Source organism: Fusarium musae, chromosome 3, assembly GCF_019915245.1.
Source record: "Fusarium musae strain F31 chromosome 3, whole genome shotgun sequence".
NCBI classification, from domain to species: domain Eukaryota; kingdom Fungi; phylum Ascomycota; class Sordariomycetes; order Hypocreales; family Nectriaceae; genus Fusarium; species Fusarium musae.
Window position 1 is genome coordinate 3,092,007 of NC_058389.1, and position 19,917 is coordinate 3,111,923.

The 19,917-nt window shown below is 49.3% G+C and overlaps 9 protein-coding genes across 9 annotated transcripts; 4 read left to right on the forward strand and 5 right to left on the reverse strand.

The window, feature by feature from the left end:
- Positions 1-1,204: 1,204 nt before the first annotated feature.
- J7337_004380 (uncharacterized protein) lies at positions 1,205-2,604 on the forward strand (the record flags this gene model as incomplete). Its single annotated transcript, XM_044822074.1, has 5 exons — positions 1,205-1,262; positions 1,432-1,464; positions 1,524-1,685; positions 1,744-2,045; positions 2,095-2,604. The coding sequence occupies 5 exons, from the start codon at positions 1,205-1,207 to the stop codon at positions 2,602-2,604; spliced, it is 1,065 nt and encodes a 354-aa protein (XP_044683407.1).
- Positions 2,605-3,253: 649 nt separating this feature from the next.
- J7337_004381 (uncharacterized protein) lies at positions 3,254-6,807 on the reverse strand (the record flags this gene model as incomplete). Its single annotated transcript, XM_044822075.1, has 3 exons — positions 3,254-6,550; positions 6,609-6,679; positions 6,738-6,807. The coding sequence occupies 3 exons, from the start codon at positions 6,805-6,807 to the stop codon at positions 3,254-3,256; spliced, it is 3,438 nt and encodes a 1,145-aa protein (XP_044683408.1).
- A 1,312-nt stretch (positions 6,808-8,119) lies between these two features.
- J7337_004382 (uncharacterized protein) lies at positions 8,120-8,397 on the forward strand (the record flags this gene model as incomplete). The annotated part of the gene is made up of 2 exons (XM_044822076.1): positions 8,120-8,162; positions 8,213-8,397. The coding sequence occupies 2 exons, from the start codon at positions 8,120-8,122 to the stop codon at positions 8,395-8,397; spliced, it is 228 nt and encodes a 75-aa protein (XP_044683409.1).
- Positions 8,398-8,593: 196 nt separating this feature from the next.
- Positions 8,594-9,978, reverse strand: J7337_004383 (uncharacterized protein; the record flags this gene model as incomplete). The annotated part of the gene is made up of 4 exons (XM_044822077.1): positions 8,594-8,718; positions 8,773-9,685; positions 9,735-9,841; positions 9,891-9,978. The coding sequence occupies 4 exons, from the start codon at positions 9,976-9,978 to the stop codon at positions 8,594-8,596; spliced, it is 1,233 nt and encodes a 410-aa protein (XP_044683410.1).
- Positions 9,979-10,301: 323 nt separating this feature from the next.
- Positions 10,302-13,275, reverse strand: J7337_004384 (uncharacterized protein; the record flags this gene model as incomplete). Its single annotated transcript, XM_044822078.1, has 2 exons — positions 10,302-13,093; positions 13,146-13,275. The coding sequence occupies 2 exons, from the start codon at positions 13,273-13,275 to the stop codon at positions 10,302-10,304; spliced, it is 2,922 nt and encodes a 973-aa protein (XP_044683411.1).
- A 451-nt stretch (positions 13,276-13,726) lies between these two features.
- J7337_004385 (uncharacterized protein) lies at positions 13,727-14,667 on the forward strand (the record flags this gene model as incomplete). The annotated part of the gene is made up of 2 exons (XM_044822079.1): positions 13,727-13,946; positions 14,000-14,667. The coding sequence occupies 2 exons, from the start codon at positions 13,727-13,729 to the stop codon at positions 14,665-14,667; spliced, it is 888 nt and encodes a 295-aa protein (XP_044683412.1).
- A 146-nt stretch (positions 14,668-14,813) lies between these two features.
- Positions 14,814-16,454, reverse strand: J7337_004386 (uncharacterized protein; the record flags this gene model as incomplete). Its single annotated transcript, XM_044822080.1, has 1 exon — positions 14,814-16,454. The coding sequence occupies one exon, from the start codon at positions 16,452-16,454 to the stop codon at positions 14,814-14,816; it is 1,641 nt and encodes a 546-aa protein (XP_044683413.1).
- A 658-nt stretch (positions 16,455-17,112) lies between these two features.
- Positions 17,113-18,843, forward strand: J7337_004387 (uncharacterized protein; the record flags this gene model as incomplete). Its single annotated transcript, XM_044822081.1, has 1 exon — positions 17,113-18,843. The coding sequence occupies one exon, from the start codon at positions 17,113-17,115 to the stop codon at positions 18,841-18,843; it is 1,731 nt and encodes a 576-aa protein (XP_044683414.1).
- Positions 18,844-19,078: 235 nt separating this feature from the next.
- On the reverse strand, positions 19,079-19,864 carry J7337_004388 (uncharacterized protein; the record flags this gene model as incomplete). Its single annotated transcript, XM_044822082.1, has 1 exon — positions 19,079-19,864. The coding sequence occupies one exon, from the start codon at positions 19,862-19,864 to the stop codon at positions 19,079-19,081; it is 786 nt and encodes a 261-aa protein (XP_044683415.1).
- Positions 19,865-19,917: the final 53 nt, after the last annotated feature.

Here is a 19,917-nt window from a genome sequence, read left to right on the forward strand (position 1 = left end):
CTTAGTTAGCTCCACATGTCACAAAGAGAATTGACTCTTGTCAATTTCTTAGAGCTGCATGCCTGGAATGTCGTCGTTGAAGCTCCCTGAGGACGGGATCAACCCTTGTTGACGGACCAACTTGGACATTTGGAGAAGTGGTGACATTATCGGTACCTGCAGCTGCTGACTGGTGGAGCGCATACCGGATGTACTCCATAGGTAGGCCTAGCACCTGCGTCATGGGTAACAGAGCTCCACCAGCATCATGGTTTGGTACCTTATCCAAGCTCCATCATCCAGCTTCTGGACAACGAGAGCCCAGAGATCCAATGCTACGCAACAGGAGCTCTCTCGTCGACGCCGGCGTTGTTAAGCGTCGGTCCACTAAAAGGAGATTTGCAGTGATTCACAATAGCAATTCAAATCTTGTTGTAATGGACGGATAATGCGTGGGTACCACTATGAGCAACTGGAGTTGTGTAAGGTAAGGTAGCCAGTTTTTCTTTCGGTGGGCTCCATGGCCGGCGACGCTGTCGTCACTCGTTCGTTCCCCCCGTGCCTTCTTTCCCACCTGAAGCAAGGACGAAACTTGGTCCCCTCCAACACCTAAAAGAGAAGTGTCCCGTCCTCTACGAACACAAACGTCATTCCTGATTCCTTCTCCTCCATCATCCAAACTTTACTTCCTCGCTCTCGACGAGACTTTCTCAACCATCATCACCTCACTTCACTCGCACTGAACATTTAGCACCCTCCAGGTACGTTTCACATGCCTTATCCTGGACCTAGTCTGCTGCCTCTGACGGGGTCGCTCGTTTCGCTTGACTTGCCTGCTCCTCTCACACGGCCACTCACCTCGCTCCCTCGACCGAATGCCCCCTAAGTCTGTTTTCAGTCACCTATCGGCTCAGACGAAAAAAAGACCGTTGCAGCTCTGTTGTAGGTCCAGAGGCGCGGAGCGGAGCGAGCTAGAAGTCGCTACGTAGCAGTAGCTTGTCGGCGTCGTCCCCTTGTCTTTTTTTACCCTGCATTAAACAAACAAACCAAACTGTCCAAAATTTCTCTGGCCACTTTCGCTCACGCCGCTTTTCGCTTTCTAGAGAACATCTTCTTCCGATTCACCTCCTATTCCTCGTGCCCAATACTTTCAACTATAACTCCACGACGGTTCTTTCAGCGAGCGCACCACTTCTTTGCACATTCTTCACACTAAACCGTCGAAATGGCTGATTCCACCTTGGCCGCCAACGGCAACTCTCTGCTTGAGACCACCAAGACCAGTAAGGTAAGTTTTCTTGCGCTGAACTGCGCTGAGATCTTACGGGGTACCTCGAACAGATTTGCTAATTTCACTTTACAGTGTTTCCCCGCGATCTTTGCGCGACAATGGCACTGCCCGCCATGATACAAGGCCTTACCATAGTCCAATGTAACTGACCTGACTTCCAGACGCTGCCGCTGCGTATCAATCTGTCGCCAACGGTACGACGATTCCCTAAGAACTATGATTTTGACTTGTTGCTAAAGCTAGATCTTTTCAGGCCCTGTTGCTCAGAACGTCTACGATCACACTCAGAAGGCCTCCAACGAGCTCTCTAACCTTGCTGCTGCTCGACGCACTCCCGCGAATCCCGCTGCTACCGGCCAGCCGCTCACACACTACCACTCCTTTTTCTCTGAGCTTCTTTCATGGAACAACCCTCGTAAGTTGACTCATATCTCCTGTTCGACCTGCGAGAGCTGACATCAGTGACACAATAGGCGCATCTGCCATTGCTTATGTGACTATCATCGGTGCTATCTTCACTGCGCGATACCTGGATCTTCTCCGATGGGGACTCAAGGTTTCGTGGATGATCCTTGGTGTAACCATTCTTGCCGAGGTGCTTGGCAAGGTCATTCTCAACAACGGTCTTGCTACTCAGGTTCGCCCTCGTCGGTACTACACAGTTCCTCGTGAGACTCTGGATGCCCTTATTGGGGACGTTCATGAGCTCATTAACTTCTTTGTCATCGAGGCCCAGCGAATCATCTTTGCCGAGAACGTCTTTGCTTCCGCTGCCGTAAGTCTCATATTCGACAGATTTTATAACTGGGACTAACATTGGATAGGCTTTCGTCGCCGCTTTCATTTCATACTACCTCGTCAAGCTTGTTCCTTACTGGGGACTTGCTGTTATCGGTACCACCGTCGCCTTCGTCGTTCCCCTGATCTACACATCCAACCAGGAGCTAATCGATGAGCAACTCCACCACGCTTCCGAGCTCATCAACTCCCAGACTGCTCAGATCCAGAGCGTCGCCTCGAAGCAGATGGAACAGGTCTCTAACATCAGCAAGCAATATGCTGGCGACTACAGCGGCAAAGTCCAGGACCTTCTCCGTGGCAAGACTCCTTCTCGCCAGAAGATTGACAAGCCTGAGCAGCCTATTTCTACCAAGCAGCCGCAGTTTCCCTCTCCTCCTACTGAGGACCCCGTCAAGGCCACGGAGGCTCCTCAGATTCCTACCCCTGCCGCTCTCAAGGAGGAACTGAATGCGCCCACCGCTATCGACACCGCAGCCCCTGAGCTCCCCCACGAGGACGTTGTCCCCAGCAAGGAGCCCATGCTTGCTTCTTAAGTGACCAACAGGAGACATGTGCCATGTGTACACGAGCTCAGAAGGCAAAGCTGCCCCGAGCAATGAATATGTTTTACGGCATTTTGGGGCGTATGTCGATCCTTGAATTAGGAGCAAAGGTTGTTCAGATTGGACTCGGGCGTGAAATGGTTTCTTGGGAGCATTCTTTAACACGCAATGCGACGACGATTGCTGACGTTGATGAAAGGGGGTTAAAATACGGATTGAGCGGGCAGATGCTGATGTCAGGGAGAGTATTCCTATAGAAACTCTTGATTAATTCGTATGGGAGGATATCGCATCTGGCCTGTTGCTTGTTTTTGTACGTTTGTGTCTCGAGGATAGGTGTTTATGATTGTTACTGTGTAGCTTGCTGAAGCAAATGCTATTCACTCAACTTTTTTAACATACTGAAACACTTCATTTCTGCCATGTGTTCGGTGCCTACACCATGTTTGTCATCAGATCCAGGAGTTGAATGTCCAAGTAGTGCTATTATGCTGTCTGGAAGAAGGTTTCTATGCTATGTAAAAAATATGATTGATCTTTTGATTCTCGAAACGCCAACCCAACAAGGTATACAGCTAGCACAATTCTAATCACTTGCATATAGTTCAAGCAACTGTGACGGTGATATTCACTCTCCCCTCTACTTCCTGCGCTTGCCACCACCTCCATCTTCGGCGGCTGCACGCTTGCGACCATTCTTCCTCCAGAAGTCCTTGGATTCCCGTTTCTCACGGGCTTCCTTTTTCTCCTCGCTGTCTGCCAACTTCTTCTGGAACGCAGCGCGGTTTTTCTCCTTTGCGGCACGACGCTTGGCAGCAGCGTCGTTACGGATTGTGAGTAACTGCTGCATGAGAGCCCGGGCTTTCTTCTCCTCGGAACCAGGAGCCATGATGACAGCACGCTTCTGCATGTATGTCTCTTTCTTTTGCTTCTTGGTTTCGACAATCTGCGACTTGAAGGGAAGGTCGGCAGCAAGAGCGCGGGGCACACGGAGAGGGTTAAAGTGGCGGGTCTCTCTTTCAATAGTGCGGTACTGGCTGTTCTTGGGCTGGGGAGTGGGCACGTTCTGATCACGGCGGACCTCGCCTGTGAGTCGCATGGGCTGCCAGCCGATGAGGTTGGTGACTGGGTTGTAGAACCGATGAGGCTTGATTGGGTACCAAGCACGCAAGAAGACAATGTCACTAAGAAGAATCTTGTCCTCGAAAGTAGCGCGGAATTGTCCCTCAGGCTTGGACAAAGCACGCTTGATCTGACCACGAATGCCAGAGACGGTCTTGATAGAAGCTCCCTCAAACTTGGCTATTTCAAGAGACGTGTTGAACATGTCCTTGATGAAAGCTGTGTTCTTGTAGATCTTTGCAGGTGTACCAGTAAGCTTGAGCTTCTTGACGATTTCTGTGGACTCGTCGACGCTGAGGATTGTGCCGGTAGCAGCGATGCGGAAACCGGGTGTCGACGCTGACATTGAGTTGAAGCAAACAAAGCCTGTGTTGGGTGCAATTAAGGGACCATATATGGTACCGAAGCAATGCATATGCTCAGGTGTATACTTGAGCATACGGTTACGCGTGCGCGAGTCGGTGGTGCTGTAGATGGGCATGGTCTGGAAGCGACGCCATCCCAAAGAGAAGATAAGGGGATCATTTGTCTTGAGAATGCGTTTGTGCCAGCGGTGACGCTTGATGCGGACTTGAAGATAGCCGAATCGGTCTTCCGTAGCGGAGAGACCACCGACGACGATAGGTCGACGAGCATCAAAGAGCTTGACAAATTCGGCCGGAACACCTTCGAGGATAACCTTGGCATATTTGCCGGCCCGGTAGCCTTCCACAGCAGAGCGTTGGCGCTCATCGAGGTTCTCAAATTCCTCCTTGTTGATATCGAGCTGCTTCTGGATCATAGCCTTTTGCGCCTCATACCATTGATCCTCACCAAACTCTTGCACATCTCCACCTTCTCGTCGTGCGTTTGCTTTATCATTGAGGAAGCCCTCACGATCTTCCTCTTCGAATCGCATCTTGAGTTCCTCCTTTCGCTTTGCGTTCTTCTCTCGCTCGGCCTCAATGTCGTCGACAGTGGGCTGTGCTGGCTCTTGTTGGCCTTCAGCTTCGAGATCCTCGAAGACACCATCGCCCTCATCATTTGAGTCGCCCAGGCCCTCGAAGTCGCTGCCATTCAAATCCCCATCATCGTCATCATCATCGCCAGCAGCGAGGGCTGTCGAAGTGAACTTCCTCCGTAAAGCTTCGACGTTCTTCTCTGATGCCCATTTGGCCGCTAGATCCTCGTAGTCATACGCGGGTATTGATCTATCCTCTATAGCGTCTTCTTGCTCTTGTTTCGACTTCTTGAAGAAGTCATCTTCATCATCGTCGTCGTCCTCAATATTCTCCTCTTCCGATTCATCATCCTCGCCTCGCCATCGCTTGAGAGCATCTTCAGGGCTTAGTGAGTCGTCGTACATATACCTAGCCAAATCACTTGTGTGATATGAGCGTCTCTTGCCATGAAGCCTCATCGCAGTGCCATTTAAGTTGTCCTTCCATCTTAATGCTGCTGCTTCCTCATCCGAATCGTATTCTTCGTCGTCTTCCACCTCTTCCTCATCAGACAATGCTCCGAGGTCTGAGTCACTGTCGGCGAATGCAAGATCATCTTCACCGAGTTCCTTATCGGCATCCTTGCGGAACATCTTGCCTAATCTACCTTCACTGAACTCAACCTCAGCATCCGAGGCCAAGTCTTCGTCACCGCTGACAGAGTTCTCGTCGTCTTCGTTTTGGTCATCATCGCCATCTTCTCTTTGGGCAAATCTAGGTTTGCGATGTGTTTTTCTGCCAGTGTCTTCCTCCTCTGGCACTGCCTCGACCTTGTTGCCGCCCTTGAAAAGCTGGACGCCGCCCTCCATTTGGCCAAGAAGCTTTCGTTCAGCTTGAAGACCAACAATCATCTCCTCTCCTTCTCCTCGCTCGGCATCATCATCCTCCTCTCGGTCGAAGCTGAAGCCCTTGTCGCTGGTGATCCAGATGGCATCACCATCAATCTTTAAGCCACTACGATCCGACATGGGAGCATGAAGCTTCTTTTCCTTTTCATCAAGTCGCCTTCGTCCAGTCTTTCCTGTGATCTTCGCCATTGCCAGTTCCATCGATGGCGTGGGACAAGGATCTGGCATAACCTCCATGTTAGACACTGTAAAATCTCCCAAACCGGGGACGTGGACTCGTTGGTTGTGCGAAGCAAAATTTGTACCTCGCAGGTAACCTGAAAGTACAATCGACCGGTCGCAATTGGGGTCTTCCTCGATCTTGGTAGGGTGCGTGATGTCTCGGAAGCTGTCGATGATAGAGTAAGGGTGAGAATTGCGCCAGACTAGAGGACGTGGGTTTTTCATGACAGAGAGGAAGCGTGACAAGTTGTGGATTTCGCGGTCGGGATATCGGCCGTTCATAACACCGGAAAGGTAAAAGAGGTGGGCGCCCTGGTACAGCTCTGTCCAAAGTCTCCTCTTGAGACGCTTCTTGGCATCCTTGAGCGCCTGTGGCTTCCGGAAAAGATCCAGATGTGTCAAGATACCAAAGACGTTTCCAGGCATACCTGTAGCGGCGAGAATGTTGAGAAACTCCATAGTTTCCATCTCAAAGCCGTAATTTCCATCAATCATCAAGAGGACAATGTCGGCAACCTTTGCGATGTCGACCATGGCCTCCAGTTCGTTTGGGCACTCGACAAAGGTCAGGCGCTGCTTCTTCGATGTGACGACCGTCACAGGGCCCTGAGGGTCCGATATCGTTTCTTTGGCATATCGTCGAATGAGCGATTTCATTAACGTCGTCTTTCCTACACCGGGAGGGCCAACGATTGTGACGAGTCGAGGCGGGGCCTCATCGGGCAGTCGATCCACGAGCGGGACATGGAGACGCTTTTCCTTGATCTAATGCCGAGTCTTAGCATTGGGGTTTCTTATTCAAGGGAACAGGGAAGAGTCCTACATCTTGCGATCTCGCTGCTTGTCTCTGGAGCTTACCGGGGTTGGCGAAGGAAAACGCCTTTGGGTTGCGCTCTGATATTTGTCAGTATGCGCCAATCGCTAATCGGAACTGTGCATAAGAATATCTTACCGCCTGTATGCTGCTTCTTGTCCTTCTTGTCCTTGGACTTGCGATGCGGTTTGTGCACTTGATCTTCCATTTTTGCGTGCGACGTCGTCACCTTCCGAAGACCATCAACTAACTGGCACGGTCTTTCGCCTTTCACTTTGCTTCCAAATTTTTTTTTAGACGCTAATAGAATCGTTATCGATAAGAATCGCGTTTCGCCAAGAACGTTGCGGGGACCATGCACTGCCACTGCTCTCAGTATAGCCACATGTGGCTTATGCTATTACCTTACCTAGGCCTATCCACTCTAAAATTTATTAACTAACGTTATTTTGTGAGCTACCCGTTTAAGCATAGATTCAATGGTCTTGTCAACGTGCAGAATCAACGCGTGTCCAGATATTGTCCGGTGACGCATGCTTTGATAATTGACCGCTGTCTTGTGGGACTCATTTCCAACAAATTCTACGGTTTCTAACTAAGTGGTGAGTCTTTGGACTGATAGTAAGACACGGCTGAATTTTGGCCCATCAAGTGTAATTGCTATCAAAAAGGCACCAACTCTATGCGGGTGACATTCATGTTGTGTCAAACAGTCATGAGATGGTGGGTGATAAGTAAATACCATGGAATACTAAGAGTGTTATTGAAGGAAGCCGCCTTGAGATGCAACCCAATCAAGGCATGCAGAGTGTCAGTCTCACTATCTTGTCTGATCTAAGATCCTATGTTTTCATGTAGATACATCCTCGCGGGATTCTGTGTTAGCCAATCCGAGGGCCCTAGCTCATCTTCGAATTTGGCTGAATGGCCGGTGGAAACACCAAGTGGTCGAGTGAGTAATCCCCGGCACTGGCGTAATGGAAGCTAGTCCTCTGCATGACCATCTGTCCGAATTGACCAATACCAGTTGCATGTTACTCCTCTTTATTCCTAAAGCAGCATCCAACGCTCTCATATCTCGCACACATCAGCGAAGAAGATGGTGTTCCGCGTATACGCTTACACAGTACGTACGTATTCCCGGATTCTTCGTCAGCCTTGTACGCACCCATGGTGTACGTAGACTTTCTTACTACCATGCCAGCATGCATACAGTCCTTCATCAGCCCTAACGCCTGGTCGATGGCTTCCGTCATGACTCACGCGCGTCGTAGACTTCGCACGAACCCTAGTGGTCTTCCCTCGTTCGTAGTCATCGTAACAAGAGTGTCTTGCAAGTTGTATTGCCAGGATTGAGTATATAACAATCAAGATGCGACGCCTTATGGACTTCATTCTCAGGCAGAAGCAATCGAGAGTTCCATCGAAGAACAACAATAGAAACTATTAAGCTTAGTCCTTTAATCCAAGCGTTGTCTATAACTGCCCAATCACTTCCAATCTCCTTCACATCCTTCAATATGCCCAACAACTCAGGCAACAATGTTCCCACAACCTCAGACTGTAAGCATCATGTTTTCAGCAAGCTGAACTTGACTAACATGTAAATGTAGCCCAGGTAGATTTTACCAAATACAACAGTTCCAAGGTCGCTGATCCTGAAACTGCCTCTATTGCTACCTTTTCCTCGTCCGCGCCCCTTTGCAAAAAGGATCAGAAGGAAAAGAATGGGACAGAAGTCGATACCAAGAAGCTCCAAGAACAGGCCCTCAGGTCACAGATTCGATTCAGTATGTAGTCGATGGAACTCAAGGCCTGGGACATGGTGCTGATTTAGAAAGCGGACTGAAAATATGGTGAAGGACACGGGCACATAATTGCAAAGGGGTGAAGGGTATCTTTGGTTGAAATGCAGGACTGTTCTCATACTCGATGAGTCTTCGGAATGGGGGAATAAACAACTGTTCATTCTTTAGATTTGAGAGCTGTGGCTTTTAGAAACTATCGTTCAAAATATCTTCGTTCATCTTCACCATAGAGGGGCTGTATTGGGACGAGTTCGGATCGGCTCCAGCATCCAGTAGAATGTCGCCAACAATCCTTTGGCTGGCTTCACGTGCTTTCAGACAGTATTAGTATATGGTAGTCCATTCAAGAGCGGGATAGACCTTACCAGGTGTTTGCAAGAGCTTCGAAGGAGGCAGCGCAAACTGTATCGTCTTGGGCGGGCTCATGCCTGCATATAAATCGATATCCTCATCCCCTTCATCACTATCCCAGTCGATCTCATACTTATCCTTTCCAGTGGCTGTGACAGTGTCATCAGCGAAGACGTCCCGCGTCTTACGTGCTGTCGCTGGCGTCTGAACACTAACACCAGGTGTTCGAGGACCCTGCGTTGCCGCCGCAAGACGTTGTCGAGCGTTACTTTTGTAGGGCGACATGAAAACTTCACTGCGTAGAGTCGGCACTGCCATTTCGGGCGAGGAGCCTGGTGAGTCGTTCCATGTGGGGGCGTCCTTCTTGCGTTGTGCGCTCTTGAGTGGAGAGATGCGAAGGGCGGGCTTGTGCGGAGTTGCCTGAATGCGATAATTCTTGTCGAGAACACGGTGAAGCAAAGGATCCTTATGGGGCTGAACAGACTGCTCGCCGGTCATTGTGTGGTCGCGCTGGGCCTGCGGAGTCATTGACATATCGGGGAGTCTAGCGGTGTGTTGGGCGAACAAGACAGTCGAATCCTCGTTATCATCTAGGACTGTGGTATTGTTTCCCTCTCCTTCCATCTCGCGTTTCATAGCTTCGTAGGGAGATTCCATATCAGAAAATCGTGTCTTCGTCTTTCCAGGCCGAGGCGTGCTTCCTGTGAGCTCAGCATCATCAAGGAGGGAGTCCTCGGCTTGGAAGGTAGATTGCTCGATGCCGGTTGTGGCGGTGACATCTTCGTGATGCTGAGATGTGTATTCCTCTGTTATATCTTCCCTCATAGCGGTACTTTCTTCCACGTTTTCGCTTTCGTCGTCGTTGGCGAGCTCTTCATAACCGGAGAGAGATACGTTGGCCGATGCTTCGAAAAATTGCTTCCAGAACTACATGTCGTCAGCATCAGTTCCTTCGAATCTCGATGATTTCATGCACCTTTGAAGCTTCCCAAACAGCGCGGGAGTGTTCTCCATACTGCTCTACTAGCGGTAGAATGCTTGTTGTTACTATGCGATGCGATTTGCTAAAGTTGTGATCGATTTCTAGCCAACGGTCAGCCCTGGGTCGCAAGAATTGAAGATCCATGTATACCTTGAAGAGTCAGAGTGATTGACTGCTCTAGTCTTTCAAGCTCTTCAGTGAGAGACAGATTGCGCGCTGCTACGCTTTGTCGCGACATTTTAGTTATGGGTAGGTTGCTATGGTTCAGTGTTGAAGGTTCAATATAAACAAATGGAACAGCCCAGTAAGTAAATGTTAGGAACTAACGTAACGCGTGGGGTCATTTGGAGGGGCGTCCACCACTAAAGACGGCCTGCCACAGCAATGGAGGGTGCAACCTACATCGATGGCGGGGTATCGGGTTATCAATACCTACCTACCTACCTACCTTAGTCTATGTAGAATGAATAGGTGAACACAGATATTACCTCCAGGCTTGACAGACTTTCATTTATTTCTTTATGTCTTTCATAGTTAAGACTTAATATTATATATGGCGTCCTAGTGTTTCGCGTAGTAGTGTCCCATATCGAGCTTTAACAGTAGCTGAGCGACCATATGGTCTTCACCAATACCCTCTTGTTTCAAACCCAAATCATCTGAGACCTTATTACTTGTTGATCGACTCTTTTCGGTCAAGGCTCGACAGACAGTCATGAAGATTTGCACTTTCTTCTTGAAGTTGCTATACAAACGCTGTAATTCTTCCAGTTCTCTTGGGTCGGTAGTCTGGTTCTTTCCAAGAGCCTTGAATCGTGAAAATTTGGCATACTCCAGAACTGCACCGAAGATTTCTTCGAGCAAGTTCAGCACTGGCTGCTGTCGTTTCCGGAGAAAAAGGGAAAGCATGACTCGATCAAGCACTCGGGAGTGAAACTCTCGTAGTCTATCAGGACTCTCAACCTTATCTGCTGTACTCTTGGCTGTCGAGGGGTTCTTCAAGTCGGCTTCGATTTTGTCGAGTTTCGCCTCGAATGCTTCCCAAGGAATGGCGACCCCGGCATCCATGAAGAAGGAAGTGATCCCAGAGACAAAATGGTGGGCCTCTCGAGTGAATCGGTAGGAAATGTCCTCAGGTTCGTTCCAGCGACTGGTCCTAGCATTGACATCTAAGAACAACTGGTTGACGACATAAACCATCCTCATGATTCTTAGCAACAGCTTGAAGACTCGATCGTACTGCGTCAAAATCACAGGGGTGATGATGCTGGATAATGCCGCAGGGGGCTTGTAGGACAATCGTAGAAAGTCGAGAGCTTCCAAGGAGTCTGGGTTCATACACTTGTCGATCTCTTCCTGCGACAAATCTCGGACAGCAAAGCTCATATCTCCTGGGAGCTCGGATGCATCCCTCGATATACTAGCCAGCTTTTCCTTAGCGAACTCATTATCTGAATCGAAGCTCTCGGCTAGAACGCCCATAAGAGCCAGACGTAATTCCGAGCTCGCTGGTGGCCAAGTATCTCGACCTCCCAGGCGAAGCCCCATGACACCTCCTTGGCGTGCAACTCCAGCCTGCCTTTCGGCTGTTTCTAGGTCTGGGTTGAATAGGGCATGGGACAGACGGCTTACGAACATGCCGCTACCAAAGAGGTGGAAATCACGGTGCATTTTCAGGTGACCCCGTAAATCATGGTTATTGAACAGCAGCCTCAGGCTTTCCTGATTAACAACCTCAGATTGCGCAGATGAAATACCCCCAAACGAAAGCACGGGGAGAAGTGATGGGTGAGGCGTGAAGTCGAAGCCATTGGTAGGAGATTGAGGCTTGTGGGTACCAGACTGGGTAAGACGTTCACGCAAGATTTGGCTCAATGTATCCTCTTGGCTCACATCATCAGGCAAGGGCTCATCCATACGTGCCGTAAGAGTATTCAAGAGCCCTCCATATGTTTCTGGCGTGGGGTCTTCACGAAAGAACGGGGTTTCAATCTCAGAGTCAATCGCAAGTCCATTGCTTTCTGAGTTGACTCTGTCACGGAATGAACAGTCGCGAATTGCCCCTAAGAGATCATCGTGATACTTGGCTACACGTTTCTCAAGGTTCTCGATGGCGTTCCAGTCGTAAAGCCAGCTGACCTTCGGGGGGTCGGTCGCACAGATGATGGCTGATGAAGCCAAGGGATGCTCGGGGTGACATTCCCTAATGAACCGCAGATTCTTGCCTGTCTCAAAAATAGACTTGGCAATATCGTAGGGCATGAAATGGGGCATTTTGGTCTCGTCCAAGAGAAAGTCAATATCCTCAACTTCCTGCCCGAAATCATCCGTATATTTCTCCGTGTCGACTTTGACAAAGCCTTTGCTTGCTCCAACATTGGCTTTAGTCAAGGGAATCCCTTTCTCTTGCCTGGTCCCGATCCATTCTTCCAAGAACTCGATCCATGGCGAAGAGACTCTCTGTAAAACTTCGCGCATGATGCCTCGGAGCTGTTCCTCGCCGTAGTCGACTGAGTATGCTTCATGGAATACCTGGGAGAGAACATGTTGGTCTTCGTAACCTTTGCGGAATTTGGAAGCAAGCCTTTGAAATGGTATCAGAATCGCAAGCATTCCCTTGACTGTTGATTGGAGTTCCAAAAGCGATCGCGGTGTCTGCCTATGGAGAGCGACATGCCGCTGAACGTCCTTAAGGATTTGATCAAGCACACCAGCCAGAGCAACGCCGCATTTGGACGTGCGCTTTGCGTAAGTAGAATTGACAAAGGACCGTAATTCGAACAACATTGACCCGCAGCGGTGACATTGTTTTTCCAGACCCTGGAGAACATCTTTGGAATACCCTGTGACCCGCATGCTTGGAATCGCTGGTGCAAGAGAGCGACTTTTCTCCTGTTTGGAGTAGAAGACTGATTCTTGACCAAGGGCCAGAGCAAGCAATGAAGAAAAGTAGGTTTTGATATCAACAATAGGAACCTCGGAGCTTTTCAGTTCAAGGGGGTCGACGGACCAACCTAGAAAGGCGTCGTAGACCGCTGCTCCAGCTTCCGTCACCAAAGGCTGTTGTTGACCAGCCGGCGTACCCGAGATGAAGCTATCCCAAGTCCTGTGTTCTGGTGTCTTGTCTTCCGGTTCATCGGTGTGTGCCCAGATGTCATCATCAATTTCCGGATCAGCTAGACTTTCCGTGGAGGCTTGGATGTTGCTGGTAGACGCAGTTACTTCTGGCTCTGGCTCTGGCTCTGGCTCTGGCTCTGGCTTGTCTTGAATCTCAAGCTGGGATGGCAACTTGAAGAAGCCACTTTGCTCTACTGACACTTGGCCAAGGTGGACAAGCTCCGATTTTATAACTTCTAAGAACACGGATTAGTAGGGGCACGATCCAATTTCAAGGTCCAAAATTACCTCTGAGTCCAGGAGAAAAGAAGGGATTCTGAGTCTGTGGGTCATCATCTATTTGATGTAGGAATTTCGACGATTCCCAAAAGTAAGGTATAGAGAATACAGCTCCCAGGTCTTCCTTCGATTCAGCCATGATCTTTTCTCATAATATGTAAGCAATTCAATAACATAGTGCTCAGCGGCGCGTTGTGTATTGATGTCGGCCTTAGCTTGAGTCCTGTTATCCAAGGTATGTCTGAAGGGTAATTAACGCGATATCAACCTATATCCATGCTCCTCCGTAGACGCGCTTCAGAGCACCTGTGCACTAAAAATGGAGCACCACAAGCTACCTACCTAGGTCGGGGCCCGCTTTACGCAAGCCATTGGATGCTAGCTTACTCCGTATGATTTCATCAGAACCTCCTTCTTAGGTCTTCGACAACGGGTTCGGGTTTTAAAACTTTCAATTTTGTTCGAGGCATCCAGATTATGCATATTCCCAAGTTGCAACCCTGATACACAATCTTCACTTACACAGCATATCTCGCGAATATCACCATAAATCGACCGATCCCGATCTTGATCTCCTCATCACAATCGCAATGGCGCCGAGGAAGCGCGCTCGGGCTAGCACCCAAACTGTTGCGACACCAACTCCTGCGCGAGATGACGATGCAATGGACGTTGACACTCCCCAGACTGGTGATAATGAAGGTTCTAGCGATACAAAAGAGCAACAGCCAGACAACAACTACAATGATCTTTGGACGGATGATCAAGTGGCTTCATTATTCAAGGGTGTCATTCGCTGGAAACCAGCTGGTCAGTTAGATCTCTTCCTTCACGTCGAGCTATTACTTACCAAGACTGTATAGGCATGCACAAGCACTTTCGAATGATAGCAATTTCGGAGCACTTGCGAAACCATGGTATCGACCCTGATTTTTACCAGCACACGCGCATTCCGTACATTTGGCAAAAGCTCCGAACATACTACAATCTTGAGGTGATCGATGAAAGAGAGAACTTCGACGATGACGAGGTCGAATACAACGAATTTTGTTTGCCAAGACCGGAATTCTATGAAGCCATGATGGCCAGAGCCGTGGCCGACGTCAGCGACGCTCCAACATCACCACCCCAGCTCGAACTTTCTCCGGCACCTTCACCAGCCAAGAAGCGCAAGCGAGGTGATACGAAAACGAGAGGCACATCGGTAGAAGATACGGAGGACGGTACAGACGCCCAATCACCAGCACCCAAGTCCAAACGAGGCGCTCCGCGACAAAAGAAGAAAGCGACCCCAGCAAAGACTGAGACGCAAGAAAAGGCCGAGACCACAGAAGAGGAAGAAGAGGACGAGGAAGAGGAAGAGGAAGAAGAAGAGGGGAGCGAAGAGGAAGGCAGCGGAAGCTCTTCTAGCGAGGAAGAAGAAAGTGCTGAAGAGAGCGAAACACAAGTATCAAAGTCTACACGAGGTGCCAAGAAGGGCCAGAAGGCGAAGACTACTAAAGCAAAGGCAAGACCGAAGAGGAGACGTTAACTTGAGAATTCATTGGTATGATGCAAACGATAGATGGGGCGGTTCAGATACCCTTAGGCATGGAGTCATAATAAGTATTTATTCACATTAAAAAGCGAGCTCCTGAGCTCTAATGTCATTTCACTGGCTAACACAGGTATTGTCTCCTATTCTCCTTCCCACTCGCTGCGGTACTTTACCGTGGTTCTCCAGTCCCTTTTTATGGGAAAGATGCTCTCCACATCCATAGTTGACCGTTGCAACGGGCCCGGTTCCGGCATCCTGGGTAGTTCAGTGAGAGGTTTCTTCTGTAGGAGATCCCACATCTCAGCCTCAGCCTGCCAGCTGACGTACTGGTCGCGTTCTTCGGCATATTGCTCCTGTCGCCGCTCACTCGCAATGCGATTCTTGAGCGTCTCTTTCTTCCGATAGGTTTCTGGGAAGTCGGCGGCAGAGAAGAGCAAAACTTCGTTGGCCTCTCGTGCGATAGCAGCCTCCTCTTCGTTCAAATGTGAGACGGGTTCCTCGAAATCAGAACTTAGGGCCTCGTTCCCAGAAGAGTTGGCGGCTTCGTCTACGTCAGATGGCGCTACCAATGCCCGGTTGGCCTCATCACCGCCGTTGGAAAGGATGGTTTCCACTTCTTCATAGCTAAGAGGTTCACGTTCTCCTTCCTCCTCCAGCTGGGGCGGCTCCTCGTGGACCTCAAGTCGAAGCCTTCGTGCACATTGGCTCCAAAACTGATGGGAATTATGATTCAATCCCAAGGACGACACGGCTGCTTCCACATCTTGTGCTCTGATGATTTCGCGAGTAGTCGGTACGAGTTCCTTTTTCGCCCTGATTCTTGACTCGCTGAGGAATATCGTTGTTTGAACCAATCGTTTCGTGATTGAGACTGCTAAAGAGTGAAAGTCGTCGAATGTAGTGGCCCACATCGAGGGAGGCCTGTTGTCGATAGAATCCCAGTTCTCACTAGGAATGGAGGAATTCATAAAGATACGCTCAGATAATCTTAGCCACGTATGCAGGTTGAATAGCTTGGAGAATGGAAGAACTTGGCCTTCAACGACGGTTTCGCCCTTGTCTAGTCGGCGAGCAATCTTTGGGCTGATGTCCCAGCAGTCTCCCCATTTGCTCTCCTCTCGCTGTTCCTCCTTTCGTTCCTGACGCACAGAAATAGCATCTGCAGCCTCGTCTAAGGCGTGGCAACATTGCTGACTTAGTTCTACGGCGGCTGGGATCTCTGGGAATTCAACAGCGGGGCGTCTGATTTGTCGTTGTCTCAGGAGACGTGCTGTTCGGAGCACGTCGAGGTAATGATTCACCTCAATCTCGCTCTTGGTGCCTATACGGGATGCAATACCTGGAAGATCACTCTGGCCAAGACGAGCAATCGCTTCGAAGAAGAGTTTCTTCTCCGGTATCGACCAGTAAGTAAGACCTATTTGGCTTGGGTACAAAACGGTTTCTTCGCTATCGTCGGTAAGGCAGACACGCTGAGCTGCATCTTCAATATCTCTATTAAGAAGATCCAAATACTCGGTGTTGAGAACTCCTTTCTGTCTTTTGAAGAGTCTCGGGGATGAATCTTCATCAGCGCGTCTTTTCAGGGAAGAATCCTCGTTGTCTTGGTCCGTTTCATCCTCCTTCTCACTATACACACTGCCAGATGCGTCGGTTTGATCAGCAACGTATGACTCGTCAAGTGGCGGTAACAGGACATCGTCTCCCAACTCCAGGTTTCCAGCTTGCTCTGTGTCGCTTAAATCCTCATCGAGAGGTTCATAATTGGTTTCCGACTCCATACTGATTTGTGTATGATGGCTGGAAAAATACGAGAGGGTGAAAACATGTTAGCAAGCAGAATGAATCTGAGTTACTCCCGGCCAGGAGCGGGTATCAGAAGAGGAAAATAGAAAAAAAAAAAAACTTTTTTAAAGACTAAAAAAATGATCACAAAGTTGATATTGACGTTACGGCATCGCTCATCCTGCACCGAGTTCTTGTAAGCGCTTGTCCACTCCTTCAGTTGACGTTGAAATGAAATATTAGTGGAAGAATGTTGCTTACATAATGCATTTACACCTTGGTCTGGGTTAGCATTCGAAGACTCATGTCATCTCAACCATGAAGTATTTTTTATTATCGTACATCGATGAGACGAAACGCATTTTCACTGCACCTCTCATCATGTGCCATGCTACGAGCTATACCGCGATGTATTTTACGGTCCAAAGCTGCAAGGCTGCCTTTCATAATAAGCCCACAGTCATTCAGAGCCTTTGCCTCAACAGTCACTCATGACACCCCCAAATTACAGCTTCGAGATTATCAAGAAGAATGCATAGACTCAGTTCTATGCTCTCTAAAGAACGGTCACAAAAGAGTCGGGATATCTCTAGCCACTGGTAGCGGTAAAACAGTAAGCGCATTTCTCTTACAACGAAAGCTCAGTCGATTGACATGAAGAAGGTCATATTCACACAACTCATTGATAGAATCGCAACAGCAAATGAGGACGCGCAACAGACACTGATATTGGCGCATCGCCGTGAGCTGGTGGAACAAGCAGCCAACCACTGTCAACGTGCGTATCCTGACAAGAGGATCGAGATCGAGATGGGCAATGTCCATGCAACGGGAACGGCAGATATCACAGTCGCCAGCGTACGAAGCATAACGTCACAAGGCCGTCTTAAGAAATTCGACCCGTCCCGCTTCAAACTTTTGCTGGTCGACGAAGCCCATCACATCGTCGCTCCAGGGTACCTCAAGACCCTTCGTCACTTTGGATTAGATGAGAAGCGACCTGACTCCCCAAATCTAGTTGGTGTCTCCGCCACGTTTTCACGTTTCGATGGAGTGAAACTGGGCGCAGCCATTGACGAAATTGTTTATCACAAAGATTATGTAGATATGATCTCTAAGAAGTGGCTGTCGGACGTCATTTTCACGACGGTTGAGTCCAAGGCAAACTTATCCGAAGTCAAGAAGGGGGCTTTCGGCGATTACCTCCCTTCAGATTTATCCAAGGCTGTCAACACCAGTGAGATCAACGATATAACAGTCCGCAGCTGGATGGCGAAAGCTCCAGGAAGAAAGTCAACACTTGTGTTTTGTGTTGACGTCGCCCATGTGGTGGAGCTGACAGATCGGTTCCGACAGCATGGCTTTGACGCGAGATACGTTACTGGAGAGACCCCCAAGATTGAAAGAGGCGAGACGTTGAACTCTTTTCGAAAAGGAGAGTTTCCAGTGCTGGTTAACTGCGGCGTTTTCACTGAAGGAACTGATATCCCAAATATCGACTGCATTATCCTCGCGAGGCCGACGAGGTCTCGCAACTTACTTGTTCAGATGATCGGTAGAGGAATGCGGTTGCACCCGGGAAAGAAGAACTGCCATATCATTGATCTGGTCTCGAGCTTGGACACTGGAATCGTGACTACACCAACGCTATTCGGTCTTGACCCTGATATCCTGGTTGAGAGGGCAACAGTGAATGACCTACGCAAGATCAAAGACACTGAGCATGTCACGACTCAAAAACCTTTGTCATACCAGACAACTCCCGGGCCTGGAGCCGATAGTGTCACATTCACAGACTATGACTCGGTTTTAGATCTTATCGCCGATACGTCTGGCGAGAAACATATCCGGGCCATAAGCAAGTATGCATGGGTTCAGGTCGGAGAAGAAAAGTTTGTCTTATCGTCACCGAGCGGTTCATATGTTCGAATCGAGCGGGCCAGTAAACAGCTTAACACAAAGGGGCCGCTTTACCGAGCCATAGAGGTACGAGCTCTACCGCCTGGCGTAGCCAAAGCACCATACGCAATGCCACGGGAGATTCTCACGGCAGCCACATTCACTGATGCCGTGCATGGAGCGGACAGTTTCGCGGCCAAGATGTTCCCCCACACATTTATTCACCGCTATCAGAAATGGCGGACACTGCCACCTACACAGGGACAAGTTGATTTCATCAATAAGATGCGGGGAAAGGCGGAACCATTGAAGCTTGAAAACCTGGACAAGGGCAAGGCGGCGGACATGATCACAAAGCTCAAGCATGGCGCGCGTGGCCAGTTCGCGAGAATTGAGGCAGGACAGAGAAGGCAAGATAAACAGGCCCGGGTGGCCGAGGCTAAGAGACTTCGGGAGCAGGTCAAAGTAGGACCTGTGTCATCATAGTGCAGGAAATGAGCCACATGCAGCGGTGTCTGTGCTTGTGATTGTATGTATGAAGGCAAGGAAAGGAGGCGTGGAGTAAGTCATTATAGAACGTTTTCACATAGATAACTTTGGATAACGTTCTGACGTGCTAAATCTGATACACTGTACTCCCTGGCTTGACATGAAGTGAATAAATGAAATATGTCATATTTTACATAGAATACATAAAATGCAAGAGAGTGGCCATTCCACGTCACCCTTGTGAACCTTCAATCTCAATGGCAGACACATCAACCACCACGTCTTCCTCCTCAGTCTTGGTCTTCTCCAGCAGGGGCAACATTTCACCTCCACTCACCAACACAAGCTTGTTAGTATCCTCTCCATACCTCAAACCAACTGTAACTCCATCTAGCCCCATCTCTTGAGCCTTGATATTCCATAGCAGTTGCAGAACATCTCCCTCCTTAGAACAGCACACATAGCCTAGCGCCACATCCGCGGAGTGCATCTCGCCCTGCACACCCTTCGTGGCTGGTTTCTCACCCACCAGGAGGCCCAGGACATCATTGCCTCGCCATCCCGGAGGCGCTGCTGCCATGGCGCCCTTGAGCTCGCGAATGTACATTGGGCTTGCACTCCGAGCACCCGCTTTGCATTGGAGAACCACTTTGAAGGTTCGCGTCGTGGAGGGGAGTGTCCATAGCCCTAGAAGATCCATGCCACGGTCTGACTGCCCGCCAACGCGTTTGAGAAAGAAGCCATACTGGGATAGTGTATCGGCGACTGTGTATTCGTAATGGGTGCCTCTATAGACCGTAGATCTTTTGTTTAAGCTGACACGTTCCACGTATGATAAGAAGGAGTTGAGATCGGAGTGCTCCTTGGTCGGAGCATCAGGATATATTAATTCAAAGGGTTTTGGAGCCTTGGCTTTGCGCTTGCTCATCAGCCTTGCACCATTTATGGCGCGGCACCATTTTGTCGAATGATTTGCATGCCTTGAGACATTCAAAAAGCCTCGGAGCAAAATAGGCATTATTCATAGAATGTTGGCTGATGCATCAAACCTTTGCATCTTAAAACCATGGT